Consider the following 16,902-nt stretch of genomic DNA (forward strand, 5'->3'; position numbering starts at 1 on the left):
GCGGGTTGCGAGTCGTAGACAGCAATAGATGATGATGATGACAGAATTTAGAAAGAAAAGTGAAGACAATGTCATAGTTATAATGTCACTAGATTAGAATCCAAAAGCCCAAGCTAATGGCCTGGGGACATGGGTTGAAATGTCACCATGGCAGCTGTTGAGAGTATCAATTCAATTCTTCAAATTTGGAACGTTGATGTAGTCTCGGTAATGTTGACCCTACAATTATCATTAAAGCCCTATAGGGAGGAAAATCTACTATTCCTAGACAGCAATGCCCATATTCTGTGAATGAATTTAGAAAGAAAAGTTCCAGGAAGATAAACATGAAGCAATGTTTTGGAGGGCAAGAACAGACAGGGTTAAGATTTGTTGTAGAAGATAGGTCAGGGTTTTGCAAGTAGAAATAAAATAACAATTAAAATGTTTGTTTAAGCAAATGTTTGCCTAAACCATTGATTGGGATCAGAGGGGTTCCGTGAAATGGTAGGAAGAGAAAGGAAAGACATATAGGTGAGCAAGTGCAAAACAACTAGGAAGATCCTAGTTCAATCTGACTCAAACATTTAACTCAGTGATTTGAAACAGCTGCAAGTTTTTCATAATTACTCCTTCAGGTAAGGGGTAGAGGGAAGTATTTATAACAACAGTTTGACCAGAGGAAAGAAGGCTTTTTTTTAAGCCTCTAAGGTGAGTCTGGAGTGAAAAGGTAGTTTTGACAGAGGAGTACGGAGCACATTGGCACTTGACATCAATTCAGACCTAGCAAATGACCACCAAAATAAATATGTGGCAACCCATGTTCTAAAGCTGCACACTGATTTGAGGGAATGAGGTGAGAAAGCCAGTAATGTTTGAAACAAACATCATTTATAGATTTTTTACATTAATGTTACAGTTGCATCTGAAACTCTTGTAAAAATCTTGAATCATGAGGAAAGTTGATTAATATCAATGAAACATTTCTCACTATTCACAGAAGACCAAATGACAAACAGCTGCGGAAAAACAAACAAATTTCACCCGAAACAATGTTTACTTCAAACATGATGCTCACAAATACCCAACTTACCATTTTATTTCCACCTCTGATGAAAATTGTCACTGCCCTTGAATTCTGGCACTCCTCAATCACAAGCATCTTATCCTTGGTAGTTCCAAAAGAAATTTCCTTGACGATACCAGCAATACCGAGCTTCTCAGAGGTAAGTTCTGAAAAGCGAGGGACAATGCGCCCTCCAGTGGCAATAGCAATCAGCTGCATCACAAACAGAAGTATTAATGAGTTGTAAAAACAGATATTCTAGCAAACTATGTGATTCACACTCTAGAATCTGATACAACTATACTCACCTCAATTTCAGGTCCACCAACCCAGCGTACAGCCGGAAGCTTATTCTGGAGAAGCAAATGATTTGCTTCATCATCAAATCCCCATTGGCAAATGGCCAAATTGGCACCAGTGTCTTTTATCTTGGAAAAAGAAATGCAAAAATAAGATTTGATACACAAAGTCCATTGTTAAAGTCTAGCACTAGTAAGAATGTAGTTACTGACCTGATTAACCATTTCCTCAAATTTATCCTTTTCGTATTTTTGCAAGGCTTTGTAATCTTCCACAGAAGTCACATCAAGCTTATGCTTAGTTTTGGGTTTTGGTGGTTCAAATGGGCAAGTCAAAATAGCAAGCTTTGCATCTTTTATCGCCTAAACCAAAGATAAACGTAAAAATCAATGCCTTTAGAAATCTTACGGATTTATAGATTTTAGTAGCTAAATAGAAAGCTTAGAACAATCAAAAATATTTGTTACATCTGGAAAAAACGTCTTGAATTAGCTCCCTAAAATTTACTACTTTGACCAAAGTTTTGGTCACCTGCCCCAATATAGGGTTCAGTGACAAATTTATTTAATAATAGCATTTCCAAAAAGTACCTCAAGATGCTTTGCTAGATTAAAATGCTAAAGAAATACAAGCTGTTGTAATCTGTCCTGCACATGATAATTTCTGAACACAAAACTGTCAGAACAAAATTTGTATCCAAATTGCCATATAAAAGCTATACGGATAAGCAAGTCATACATGCTTTGGAACTGAATGTTACAGTGTAAAAATATCCTACCTTTGGCATTTGTGGATGGCTGAATTCTTTGTCCACCACGACTCCTTTAATTAATTGTGTGTCCTCTAGTTTTCCACCAACTTTACCTTCCACTTTCATCAGCTCAAAATCTACATCCTTGCGTTCCATATCAGCAACAGCTAAGACAGCATTTACTGCTATCTCTGCCATTTGCCTATGGCAACGATTAATACTGTATAAATCGGAAATAAAATAATTTTAGAAAAGAGAGAAGAGAAGAGGAGAAAGACACCTGCAAAAATGGCTGACAACATTTGGCTATTCAGCTCTGGAACCGGAGTTAATGGCCACTAGGATACTGAATTAAAGCAGATTCTATCTGATCACTGACTCACATCAACAATTCCTACAAACATTTTAACATTAAAGAATGATCACCACAATAAATTGAAAAGTTATCTAATGACGAAGCAACAAGTAAATAATGAAGAATTCTGCAATGATATGCACCGGATTTTTCAAAATGCATTTGATAAATTTCCACACAGAAAATTATTTGTTAACCTCAAAAGCTATGGGGAGTCAGGGTAAGTCTTGAGGAGAAATAATAAATTACCTTAAAAGGAGTTGAGATGGGAAATGAAAGTTATGTGGCAAACTGATAAATCTGTTAATATTTATAATTTCTGAAGGAGTTAGATTCAAAGACCTAACACAAAGTCATTCAATTTGCAGGTCATTAACTAGAAGACACTTTAAATTTAAAGGAGGATGTGATCATACTAAAATAAAGGCAAGATAAAAGCTAAAGTTGCTACAGTCTTGCCAGACCACAGGATTGTTCTCTCATTAGATAGATATGACTGATGATGGTTTAACCCAAAGTCACCACATCTCAGTCAAGGGGACAGGTTGGGAAGAAGAATCCTTCATGGTAACCTCAGCCGGTACAGGAACCGAACCCACGCTGTTGGCATCACTCTGCATCACAAACCAGCCACCCCCAATCTATTCTAAAGATAGTTATTGAGCATGTGTGAAACTGAGCTATGTTGTAATACTGCTGAATCACAGAACAGGAGCCTGGGTGCACAGGTCTTCAAGTCAATGTCCTCCCATCATTCCATGTTTATAGTATTATTCAATAAATCAGAGTAGACAGAACAAAGATAAAAATTTAGTCCAGATTATAGTACAGAACCTTACAATAATGAGCTTTAACAGTAAACAGCAATAGGATTTATTGAATACTATACACAGCGAATGACAAACGAAGACAGTTAACTTGGAGCCCTATAGGCCCACGCCCCAGTTCCATATAATTTGACAACACTACAACATAGCTCAGTTTGCACGAACTCAGTAACAACTTTTACAGTAGGGTAAAATTCTTCTACAGATGGAAAAATAAGTATAATTAAATTGCATTCCTCACATTATTGCCACAAGTTCCCTTGTTTTATGATACGCACCATATGTGTCACTAGTTTAACTCATTCTTAATAGATTCTCTCATTTTATTCTTATTGTTTTTACACTATGTATACTCCCTTTTCTGTGTTATGCTCTCCTTCAGTGCTTTGTTTCTTGTTAATATCCCCTGAAAAGGAATACCTCATTCCTACACAATCTCATTTGACAGAGAGATGGCAAGACTTTATCTATTCCCATGGCACGTTTGCATGTGGTTCATTCAACCATCTTCTAGAATACCCTCCAGTTCCTGCTTTATTAAGTTAGCTCCTAATTCTGATATTATCGCAAAAGGTGTTCATCACTTATGGCTCAGCAGTAGAGATCTAGGAGGTGAAAAATTATGGGTCAAGTCCTACTCCAGAGACTCAAACACAAAATTCTAGACTGACAATCCAGATTAGTATTGAGTGAGTACTGCATGTTAGCAGTACTCTCTTTTAGAGTCGTCATCAAAATTGACCTCCAGTTTCTGTCCTTACCTGAATGGAAAATCTCTCTCTAAAATTCCCTGTTTCAAAGAGGAATAGGGAAGTAATTCTTAATATCACAATGTTGATTATGAAAAAAACAGATTCAGGTCATTATCACATTGGGGTTTGTGAGAGCATGCTGTTTAAAAACTGGAAGTCATATTTCTTAGATTGTAACAGCGACTACGCTTCAAATGTACTTCAGAACTGTTAAGTGCTTCTGAATGAAAAGACTGAAAGGAACTACATAAATATAGGCCATGTTTTACTCCCCTCCCTATATTGTTTATTCTAATATGGACAACAACATTTGGATTCACACAACCTCGCTTTGGAAATGTCTTTTCTGCTGCTAAGATATCCCTTACCCGAGCAAGGTGTAGACAACTCATTTCTTCAGAAATCGGACATAAAGACTTGGGAAAGTTAGTGGTGATATCTTGGGGATAGTCCATATCACAGTAGAGGTGGTGTTGGAAGTATAAGAATGTATGAAGGTGGATAAACCTTCTGGTCCTGATCAGGTATATCCAAGAACCCTGCAAGAGGCTAAAGAAGAAATTGCAGGGGCCCTGGCTTATATATTTGTATCATCGATAGCCACGGGTGAGGTCCCAGAAGACTGGAGGGTAGCAAATGTTGTGCCCTACTCAAGAAGGGCTGCAAGGAAAACCTGGGAATTATAGATCAGTACGCTTAACATCTGTGGTGGGTTAGTTACTTGATAAGATTCTGAGGGATAAGATATAAATGCATTTAGGGGTCGGTGGTGGGCCCATTGCTTTTTGTAATCTATATCAAATGATTTGGAATGAGAACGTAAGTTTGCTGATGCCACGAAATGAGGTGGTATCAAGGACAGTGAGGAAAGTTATCAGAAATTGCAGCAGGATCTTGATCAGCTGGGGAAGTGGGCCGAGAAATGGCAAACGGAATTTAATATAGATAAATGTGAGGTGTTGCATTTTGGAAAGTCAAATCAAATTAGGAGTTTCATGGTGAATGGTAGGGCCTTAAGGAGTGTAGTGGAACAGAGGAACCCTGGAGTTCAGGTGCACAGTTCTCTGAAAAGTGGAGTCACGGGTAGACAGGGCAGTGAAGACGACTTCTGGCACACTGGCCTTCATCAGTCAGGGCATTGAGTATAGAAGCTATGTTGCAGTTGTACAGAACGTTGGTGAGGCCACACTTGGAATATTGTGTTCAGTTTTGGTCACCTTGCTATAGGCAGGGTATTACTAAACCTGAAAGAGTGCAGAAGAAATTTACAAGGATGTTGTCAGGGCTCAAGAGACTGAGTTATAGGGAGAGATTGGACGAGCTAGGACTTTTATCTTTAGAGCGTCGGAGACTGAGGGGGGATCTTAAAGAAGTGTATAAGTTCATGGATAGGGTGAATGCACTCAGTCTTTTTCCCAGGGTTGGGGAATCGAGGACTAGAGGGCATCGGGGGGGGAAAGGATACATGGGAACCTGAGGGGCAACATTGTTACACAGAGGGTGGTAAGTATATGGAATGAGCTGCAGAAGTGGTTGAGGCGGGTATCTTTATCAACATTTAAAAGGCATTTGAACGAATACACGGATAGGAAAGGTTTAGAAGGAGATGGGCCAAGTGCAGGGTGGATGAACATTTTGGTTGGCATGGACCAGTTTGGGCTGAAGGGCCTGTCTCCATGCTATAGGACTCTGAGAATTAGTTGTTATGGCTACTGATGTCCTTATTTATCCCCTTAGTAGCATAACTCCCTCATCACTACTATATTTCAAATGTGATATTGGACTGGCTAATAAGTGATCCACAAGGAACAACATGTCAATACCCCTGCACCACATTAACCCTCTCTGTGGCAAGATGGCTATCTATCACCTTTGTAAATGGCTGCGAACGCAAGCTGAATTTGGGAAACCTGCATAAAAGTACAATATTTACGTGGGTATTGGTGAAACAATCAATACTGTTCATACAATTTGTACTCACACTTTAGAACCAAGCGTTGTCATAGCTGTTTGAACAAGGGGCTCTTTGTTATTTGGATCTACAGGAAAACTGTCACTTATTTTATCCAGATGTTCAATGGCATGGCGAGCCGCCAGCTCATAACCATCAGCTATGCGTATTGGGTGAATACCACGGTCCAGTAACTGTTCAGCTTGTTCCAACAGGGCACCAGCAAGAACTGAAAAAGAGATCATGCAATATATACTTCTGAAAAATGCAGAGACTGTTTCCAGGTGAATCATATTTGGCTGGGGTTAGAGGATAGAGATTGAGGAAAACAATTAAAATCCTTGTCTACCAATTTACAAGCAATCCTTTAAAGATTATATGGAAAAATTATAAATATATGTTTAATATTGAGATGCAATCAATATTGAAATGTGAGACAGATTTAATCAAATAACAGAAGATTCCGGTTTTCTTTTTGCTCAAAACTTCTGAATTCATCAGGGAAATGGTGTGCAAATGGTGATGAAGATTTCAAAAAAACTCCAAAACATGTTGTCAGCATTAGTCTCCAACTTACCAACTACACCTGTGGTGCCATCACCAATTTCATCATCCTGAGACTTGGAAAGTTCCACCATCAATTTGGCAACTTGATGCTCCACATCCATCATACTCAGAATAGTAGCACCATCATTGGTGATCGTCACTTCTCCATCTTTGTCTACCATCATTTTGTCAAGACCTGAAATGGAACAAAAACGACTTTATGATTAGGTTTTAACATAAAACATACTGAGCTTATATTGCTAGTGCAGATCATCAGTCAGCATCTACCAGCGTATGTAGCTGATAACATGAGTTGTTACCAACTAAGATAATCTGCAATTAACTAAAAGTTTTGTATTATTTGTTATTCAGGTACAATCACTTGGTATTCCTGCTTCTAAGTTAGGAATTAGAGATTGATTTGGGTTTGTTAAATTGACAGCCATTATGAGTAGTGGAACACTGGTTTACTTCTAAGAGCTTTCAGCACTTAAAAACCTTTAATGAAGTTATCATTGTTCTATATCTTAACATTATCCACCAGTATTGACTCCAATCCACCACTTATGGACAACAAAGCACATGGCATGCAACCTCAAAACATGTGTAGACACAACCACACTCCAACTGTAGAATCAGAATTATACAGCACACAAACAGACTCTTCATTCCAACTTGTCCATGCCAACCAGATATCCTAAACTAGTGTGGGCCAATTTGCCAGCATTTGGCCCATATCCCTCAAAAACCTTCCTATTTGTGCACCCATTCAGATGCCTTTTAAATAACATAATTGTACAAGCCTCCACCACTTCCTCTGGCAGCTCATTCCATACACACACCACACTGCATTGAAAACACTGCCCCTCCGGTCCCTTTTAAAATCTTTCCCCTCTCACCTTAAACCTACGTCCTCTAGCTTTGGACTTCCCTACCATGGGAAGAAGACCTTGCCTATTCACCCAATCTTGCCTATGATTTTATAAACCTCTACAAAGGTCACGCCACAGCCTCCAACACTCCAGGGAAAATAGCTCTAGCCTAGTCAGCCTCTCCCTATAGCTCAAACCCTCCAAATCTGGCAACAGCATTTACATCCATTTTCTGAACCCTTTCAAGTTTCACAACAGCCTCCCTATAGCAGGGAGACCAAAACTGAACACAGTATTCCAAAAGTGGCCTAACTCCTGTACAGGTGCAACATGACATCCCAACTCCTATACGCAATGCACTGATCAATAAAGGCAACTGTACCAAACACCTTCTTCACTACCCTGTCTACCTGCGACTGCACTTTCTTTTTTAAATTCATTAATGGAATGAGGGCGTTGCCGGTTAGGCAGCATTTATTGCCCATCTCTAATTGCCCAGAGGGCAGTTCAGAGTCAACCACATTGCTACGGGTCTGGAGTCACATGTAGGCCAGACCAGGTAAGGATGGCAGTTTCCTTCCACAAAGGACATTAGTGAACCAGATGGGTTTTTCCAGACAATTGACAATTGATTCATGGTCATCGTTAGATTCCACTATCTGCTGTGGCGGGATTCGAACCCGGGTCCTCGGAATATTATCTGGTTCTCTGGATTAACAGCCCAGCGATAATACCATTAGGCCATCCCCTCCACTTCAAGGAACTATGAATTTGCACCCAAAGATCCCTTTGTTCGGCAACACTCCCCAGGGGCCTAATGTTAACTGTATAATTCCTATCCTGATTTGCCTTAGCAAAATGCAACACCTCACATTTATTCAAATTAAACTCCATCTGCCACGCCTTGGCTTATTGGCCCACCTGATCAAGGTCTGTTGTACTTGCAGATAACCTTCTTCGCTGTCCGCTACACCACCAGTTCGGTGTCATTTGCAAGCTTACTAACCATACCTCCTATATCACAACCAAATCATTTCTATAAATGACAAAAAGTTCTTTAATTATCCCATCTACACAAAGATAGGCTAAATACACTTCACATGGGCCATGTGCCTTTTAACATTCTGCCAAGAGAAACATTTCTCGTGTGATAATTGAAAAAGTGCTGCGGGGATAAAATAAAAATAGAAGGTACTGGAGAACTCAGGACTGGGAGCATCAGTGTAGCAATGCACGTAAACTAAAGACTGGAGGAAAGGTCAGTCAGAAACAATATTAAGCATAGCTTTAACATTCTAAAAAGGGTTAAAGCATAGTTCTGGTCAAACCATGTAAAAGGAATAATAAACAGTTATTACAGTGTTACATTAAATAGAGTCGTACAGCATGGAAACAGACCCTTTGGTCCAACTCTTCCATGCCAACCAGGTTTCCCAAACTAAACTAGTCCCATTTGCCTGTGTTTGAACCATATCCCTCTACACCTTTCCTATTCGTGTACCTGTCCGAATGTTTTTTCAATATTGCAACTATACATACATCCACCACTTCCTCTGGCAGCTCACAAAGACAACATCAGACAAGGTATAATGCAAAGTGATTCCTGTCCAAACAGGAGTATCATGTGCAAATGCAGTGTCTATGAAAAATGAATAAAACAGAACTTAAAACACATGACATAGCCTTTACTGAAACACAATTGATATTTGAATATTCCAGGTTAGAAACTTCCATTGTCAGAAAGGGTTGGGAAACTAGAAGATGAGGAGGGCCAGCCATATTGTTTAAAATTGCTAAGGCAATGTTAGCAACAGCAGACTTTCCAACTAGAATTGAGCAATCAGAGAAGACTTAAATTGTATTGGGAGACACCTACATGCCTCCTGTCAACAACAATAAAAAGTTAAAGAATGTTTGTGTGTGTGTGTGTGTGTGTGTGTGTGTCAAAGAATGTACTTATTTGAGATTAAAAGCTTGTAACAAAAGCAAGTTATATTAATTGGAGACTTTCAATTTTCAAACAGATGGACTAGCAGAGGATCTTAATTCAGTAGAATAATAAATTTCTTCAGTGCATTGAAGAAAGTTCTCTCATTCTGGAGCAATATATTACAGAATCTGATTACATATACTAGTATGTTACTGCATAGAATATGGAAGGTTCTGTGGTGATTTGATTCAGGTTGGAAGGATTTTTAAAGGAATAGACAAGGTGGAGAGAAATATTCTCTCCTGATGGGACAGTCTAGGACATCAAAAATGGTATTGAAAGTTGGTCATTTGGCTCTTCATGCCTGGTCCATCAGTTGAAACATTCATGGTTAATTTATCTCAGTCAATCATTTCATACTACCTCATTTCTCCCGAATATGAAATTTATAAATAATTACATAAACATGACAATTAAACATAACAATAAAATCATAGCCAATTCTTTTAGGAAGAAAATTAGCAAATACTTCTTCAAGCGAAGGGCTATACATGTAGGACTCTCTACTGCAAAACATGATGGTAGCTCAATTAATCATTGAAATCTGAGATCTGTAGACTTTTGGTAAGGTATAATAGGATATTAGGGACCTCTTGGAGTCCCTGCAGAGATGTCTTACTGCTGAGATAATGGACCTCCAACAACCCACCCATCTCCTATTATGCCAGGAATGACTTCAATCAACAGAGAATATTTCCCCTGGTTCTCATGAACTCGAGTTTATATTGGGCTGCTTGATACCACATTCAGCCAAATAACTGACCAAAATTCTTGTTAGACAAAGGTTGTTAATCAAAGTTTATCAAGGATAACTGGAAATGTGGAGTTCAAAACAGTGACAGCTCAACAGAGTTCTTACTGAATGGTGGAGCAGCCTCGGGGGGCCAAACGGCCAACTTGCGCTCCTAATTTGTATATTTACAAGTAAGCAAGTGTGAATTAATCTAAGAGAAGCTTATTTGCCTCACATTCTTCAGTACTTCAAAACTGAGATTTACCTAAAACTCTAAATTGGTGATCTTACCCTTTGGTCCAAGGGAAGTCCTCAATGTATTGGATACTGCTTTTGCTGCCATAATATGCGACTGTAATGAAAGCAACAACATTAGAATTTTACTTCAAAAACTGGTCTGTCAGAAGTCTAGTCTTTTTGAAAGAACTCTAAGCCTTCCTGTACTTAAAAGCAAATAGCATTTATTTTTAGCTATTCATTGAATCAACATGACAGATTGTCTAGATTTCTAAATTGGTAATTGCTTATTTTATAGATGCTAGTGCTGACATTCAAAAATACCAACGGGAAAATCTGTATCAGAATATCAAAAACAGGAAGTGTTCATGTGCAAGGTAGACCTGTTATTAAGAATCAAGATTCTGCTTTTTCTAAAAATGTATCTCCTGTATTTTAACTTTATTATACAAGTAGAATTAAATGCTATTGCCAAAAAGACATTTAGTGGCCTACTTGGATCTAAAGCCCAGAAACTGACCATTTGGTTCATTGGTCTATTCGTGTTTGTACCCCAGGAGTCTCCTTTCACTTCAAATACCTCCTCCCACCTTGTCTTTATATCTCTCCATCATCCAAATGTGTGTGTCAATGTTATATGTTTACTATTTCCTTTGGAGTGGGAGTCAAGGAAGATTTGAGACTGCACTTCAATTAAATTCACTGGCTGTAAAGCACTGAGGGACATTTGTGAGCATGACAGGTGCTAGATAAATGTCATTTTTCTCCTTTAAGGTGTACATTCACAATAATAATGAAAAATGTTTTCAGCATTAAGTGCTCAATGAACAAAATTTAAACATGAGAAACACCCTCTTTGATGCAATTGTGGGTGAATATACATCATATCCTACTAGCAGGCATTAGGAGCACCCTGTTGAGTTAGCTTATTTAAGTTCTACTTCTAAAATTTCACTTGGTACTCCTGGGCTAACAAGGGCTAAAGACATCAACCAAGGCTTCCATTTGCAATTACTCAGCATTTCCAATTAGACCATAAGACATAGGAGCAGAAGTGTAGGCTATTCAGCCATCAAGCCTCTTCTGCCGTTCAATGAGATCATGACTGATATAATTCCCAACTCCATTTTCCAAATTTTCCCTATAACCCTCAATTATCCAAATGATTAAAAATCTGTCTATCAAATATACTTAATGACGCCCAGTCTCAACAGCCGTCTGTGGCAAAAAATTCCATAGATTACTACTCTCTGGAGGAAAACTTCTCCTGATCTCAATAAAAACCAAAAGAACTGCAAATGCTGTAAATCAGGAACAAAAACAGAAGTTGCTGGAAAAGCTCAGCACGTCTGGCAGCATCAGTGAAGAGAAAAATCAGAGTTAACGTTTCTGGTCCAGTGACCCTCCCTCCAGTTCTGAAGAAGGGACGACAAGGAAGCAGCCTCGAAAGCAAGGACGAAATCTCCATGCCAAGACAAGATCTTCACACCAGGCTGCTGAAATACCCGCAAACCACCAAGTTTGCCCTCTGGTGCTAAACACACACATATGAGGAAACAACTATTCAGCATCTACCCTGCCAACTCTCCCAAAAACTTTGTATGTTTCATTAAGGTTGCCTTTCATTCTTCTAAATTCCAGGTACAGGCCCAACTGACTGAACTTATCCTCACAAGGAAGTTCCTACATATCTGGCATCAGCCTAGTGAACTTTTCTGGATTGCTGACTTCCCTAGAAAGAGAACAGTTATGGATGGAAAAACAAGGTTAATATACAATGGTCAAACTGTCTATAATCAATAAAAACCAAAAGAACTGCGGATGCTGTAAATCAGTAAATCAGTTCTGGGGAAGGGTCACCGGACTCGAAACATTAACTCTGTTTTCTCCCCCACAGATGCTGCCAGACCTGCTGAGCTTTTCCAGCAACTTTGTTTTGGGTCTATAATCAATGTTAGGCTTATAAGAATAACAGTTATTTAAGGCAAAATTAGAATCAGAATTAGATAGGGCTTCCGACAAAACTCAGTATATCCAAGAAAGAAGCAAAGTAAATGGCTTAATTAAGACATTCAAGCAGTCAATTCATAAATTTGCTCCCAGTTTAATCACTCCTCAATAAAATAGATCTATTCATAAAGGGAAATTTAGCAAACCAAACCAAGTGAAATCCAGGTGCAGCTAAGTTAACTGGAGAGCCATATGTCATACGTCTTAGAAACTAACGTCGAATTAAGTCAGTTTTTTAGAGAATGGATTCATGTTGCAATGAAACTACACTTTTGGCGGGGTGTTGTTTCCCTTTCACAGGATCGTAAACAAACTTGTCATTCATATTTTCATCCAGATTTAGTTTTTGATCAAACATGCTCGAATAGGGGTTACAACTGCAACAGGATGTCCCAGATGGCTGCCCAAGTGTGAAGTCCCACCTTCTCAACTATTTTAGAATATTCGAAACCTAACTGGATCAGGAGATGAAATATTAAATGGGTTTGGAACAAAGTCTTGTGAATCGGCGAGGTTTTCTTTTAAACCCTCCGGAGGAATTTTTTCTATAAATGGACAAAATCAGTCAGGACGAGATGGCAATACAACAATTAACGTTAACACTGTGGGAGTCAAACTCCCATCTTTTGGTTGTTGCTCGCCGAGTGTCGGCTCCACGCTATCATAACGCCAAGGAGCGGAGCGTGGAGGAAACCGCCATATGTGCATTTTGATACAGTATTTAAAAAATAAAATACACTTAAATCGACGCTCCGAAATCAGTCACTTCACTCCGGGCCTCAGATCAAAGGAGATCGGGTATCCGAGTCTCATTGTATAGCTGCCCTAGACACCGACAGATTAGATTTCTGATCAAACACAAGTATAGGCCGCGACACCACATGTGGGTAAGCAGCTAACAGACCCGGGCCTCACACTTCTCTTTTCTGCTTGTGCCATTACCTTCAGAGCCTCCAGCCCGGTTAACCGAGATTTGGTTTCCTGATCCTTGACGATGATGAAGGGTCGGCCATATTCATCGAAAGCGAGGGTCCCCAGAGTGGACATGTTTGCGATCGGACCTGATCAAACCCGCTCACTCTCCGCCCGGCGGGTTCATGAGGGGGAAGGGGCTCGCGCACCGGCTTCTGGAACCGTCCAACAGACCGCACCATTCACCATAGGGGGGGTGGACGTACACTGATAAATGGGTCAACACTAACAACTTTGACCGCTGTTTGTTTCTATTCTTAACGAATAGAATTCAAAATGTAATTGTATGTCTAATAATTCCAGGTCTGTGTTAAAAAAAATTCAGTGAAATGTAGTGGAGATGGCGTAATAATGGTTTGATCAGAGGTCCTGCTGGTTCTCGCGAGATTAGGAACTGCCGTTGGGGAGGGCGTGGTGGTTCGGGTCAGTGAGGTGGTGGCGTTTATTATTTTTTCCCTCTTTTTTGTTTGGTTCGGGCTATCTGGGCTGGATTTTCTGAGGAGCAGATATCACAAGTAGATTGCCTCTCTAACTCTTTTAACAAAACGACCCGGCCCTACATTTCTGCCTGGAGCTTCCTAATCAGGGCTCCTTCGGAAATACGAATCTGTACTTCCAGTGTAGTATAGTGGGGCAGTGGTAGTGCCCGCGCCTCTGACGTAGGAGGACCGTGTTCGGGTCCCACTGCATTAGAGGTGTGTTGTAACATCTTTGAGCTGGTTTATCGGAAAATAGAAAAGATAGTAAGGGAAGGTATGGTGGCTTGGGGTTGCTGCTTCCTCACGGCGTCAGAGACTCAATTCCAGACTTTGGTAACTGTGTGTAGTTTGCATGTTCTCTCCATGTTTGCAAGGGCTTTCGCCAGGTGCTCCAGTTTTCTCCCACAGTGCAAAGATGGGCAAGTTAGGTGGATTGAAGAAGGGTCCCGACCCGAAACTTCAATTTTCTTGCTCCTCTGATTCTGCATGGCATGCTCCACACTGTGTTATCTCTGATCGGGAGTTCTTACTATCGCTAAATTATCCTTTAGTGCGTAGGGATATGCAGGCTAAGTGGATTAGCCTTGGTAATTGCAGAGTGGCGTGTAAGGGGCTGAGTTTGGGTAGGATGCACTTCAGAGGATTGGTGTACACTCTTATGGCCTAATGGCCTCTTTCCACACTAGGGATTCTAAGGTCTGCTTTTTTTTTTACAGCAGTTCAGATCACAGTCACTTCGACAGCTCCTGTGAAAGGAGTAAATGGTGCCTATAGGATACTAGGGCTCAAGGTAGCAAGGGGAGAAAACAGTTCTGGCAGGAGGTGAGGGGATGATGTGTTGCTGTGGTTGTGTTGGGGGGATATGTGAAGTTGGGTAATGAGACAAAGAGACTACACAGGGGCATAAGGGGTTCACCTCTGGCAAATGGTAAGGGGAGAGGCGTGATGTCAAGGTCTAGAGTGGTTGTGTGTCAGGGGGTACAGTTGGGTCCAGAGCAGGAACATGTGTGCCAGGTCCATGTACTGGGGAATGGGTTCCCAAATGGAGGAATGAGTTTGGTCCAAAGGCTGGAGAAAGATGTGTCAAGTTTGTAGGAGGTCTGTATTGGGGGAACGGGGTGTCAGGGACGGAGCGAGGTGTTCTGGATGGAGGCGAGTGCCTTGGTCAGGGTCCAGGGGAGTTTCAAAGATTTGGGTGAATTGTAATTGAGTGTATGCAGTAAGTTGGGGCTCAGCTAAATAGTTATTCAGGAGTTAGATTAGGTATTTAATAGTCTAACTTTTCTTGAGTAACTTTTTACTTAATTGCATTGACACCCTCCAGATTCTACGATTTAAATAGATACTGAGGTTGAAGATTTGCTTGCCAAACCGGTGTGTTTGATTGTAGATGTTTCGTCACCTTGCTAGATAACATTGTCAGAGCACCTCCGGTGAAGCGTTGGTGTTCTGTCCTACTTGTTATTTATATGCCTCAGATTGCTGGCAACCTGAGCTACAAATCTTCTCAAAAACTTTAAATAAATACTTTCAGAGGGTTCCAGATAAGGGAATTGCACAGCAAAATCTCCATTTCTTGGACAGTCTGCTTTGAGTATTCTATGATGGGGATTATGTACAGTCCCTGTGCACAACTCACATCTACTGCAAAAATGATTATGTGACCATTGGAATATCTAGGCTGCCAGTTCTGCTTAAACTGATGCACAAATGGAATCTTGAGATGTGGTGTATAACCAATTTACTCAGTTTTGTGGGATGTCACCAATCGTTTTGCCTAGGCTCATGCAAAATAGCAAAAAGAGGCAACAGGAATAAACACTACCTACGTCCCCTGTGGGTCACGTAGGATTTTCAGCATTTGCTATTATTGCAGTTGGATTTGTGCTTAACTTCTGAAGACAAAGAGAGTGTGTAAGATGAGATCTTGAATACCTGCTGTCTGAACGCAGAAAGAAAGTTTGCAAAACAAGAGGAGAAAGAAAATTCATCAAAAAAGGCATCAAACAAAATGGGACCTGTAGCGACCATTTAAAATTGTTGATCTTCGTGATTCGTCTAGAAAGCTGTGAAGTGCTATTCCTCAAGCTGGCCTTAATCTCCACTAGAACACCAATTCACCATGGGAGCAAGGTCAAAAATTAAATGACAGGCTACTGGAAGCTTGAGGCTATTTTTGCAGACTTAATGACGTGTTCTGCGAAGCAGTCACCCATTTTGTGTTTTTTCTCCCCATTTAGTGGAGACCACTTCATTAGCAGTGAATATAGTGTGTTTAAAGTGCAAATAAATCGCTGTTTTACCTGGAAATAATGCTTGAAATCTTGGATAATGAGAAAGAGGGAGATAATCTTCTGTTGCTTCTTCTGCACTTGTGTGGATAAATGCCATGGAAAGAGTGGAAATGTTTGAGGTGATTGAGCCAAGGATGTTCGAGCTAGTGATCTTTTCAGAATGCTGACAGACTACAAATATGAGCAGGAATAGACCATATAGCCTGTTGAAAATATTCCATTCATTTAAGATGATAGTGGCTAATCTTTGGCCTTGACTGTTTTCCCAATTGCTCCCCATGACCAGGATCAAAATTTTGTCCACCCCAGCCCTCAAATGAGGCAGCAGTGCTAATCACTGAGCCACCATGCCACCTTAAACCATGAACTTCTTCAGTCCCATTAGAATTTTATACATTTCAATAAGAGAATATCCTAATTTATATGTGGACCCAATTTATTCAGCCTCAAATGTCAATCTGCTCATTCAAGACACCAATCTGGTGAACTATCACTGTAACATATCCAAAGAAAAGCATATCCTTAAATATGGAGACCAAAACTACACACAGTACTCCAGATGTGGTCTCTCAAAAGGTCTGTCCAAGATGTCTTTATGTTGTATTCTAATGCACTTGTAATAAAGTTCAGCAGGCCATTTACTTCCCTAATTGTTTGCTGTGACTTCATATTAATTTTCTGCATTCTTTATATAAGTACACCCAAGTCTTTATGAACATCAACATTTATAAGTTTCATTTTTAAATTTGTTCATGGGAAGTGGGCATTGCTGGCTATACCAATATTTA

The 16,902-nt window shown here is 40.0% G+C and overlaps 1 protein-coding gene across 1 annotated transcript in view; it reads right to left on the bottom strand.

The window, feature by feature from the left end:
• cct5 (chaperonin containing TCP1, subunit 5 (epsilon)) overlaps positions 1 to 13,522 on the bottom strand; it is a 17,841-nt gene extending 4,319 nt beyond the window's left edge. Inside the window, exons 1-8 of the mRNA XM_020535627.2 lie at positions 13,312 to 13,522; positions 10,414 to 10,474; positions 6,559 to 6,723; positions 6,012 to 6,210; positions 2,124 to 2,316; positions 1,558 to 1,707; positions 1,354 to 1,473; positions 1,073 to 1,258 (exon numbers count right to left, since the gene is read on the bottom strand). Of these exons, the coding sequence (XP_020391216.1) occupies positions 1,073 to 1,258; positions 1,354 to 1,473; positions 1,558 to 1,707; positions 2,124 to 2,316; positions 6,012 to 6,210; positions 6,559 to 6,723; positions 10,414 to 10,474; positions 13,312 to 13,416 (1,179 nt within the window). The 5' untranslated portion in view covers positions 13,417 to 13,522. The remainder of the gene's footprint in view (positions 1 to 1,072; positions 1,259 to 1,353; positions 1,474 to 1,557; positions 1,708 to 2,123; positions 2,317 to 6,011; positions 6,211 to 6,558; positions 6,724 to 10,413; positions 10,475 to 13,311) is intronic.
• Positions 13,523 to 16,902: the final 3,380 nt, after the last annotated feature.

Source organism: Rhincodon typus, chromosome 2, assembly GCF_021869965.1.
Source record: "Rhincodon typus isolate 14 chromosome 2, sRhiTyp1.1, whole genome shotgun sequence".
Lineage (NCBI taxonomy): Eukaryota > Metazoa > Chordata > Chondrichthyes > Orectolobiformes > Rhincodontidae > Rhincodon > Rhincodon typus.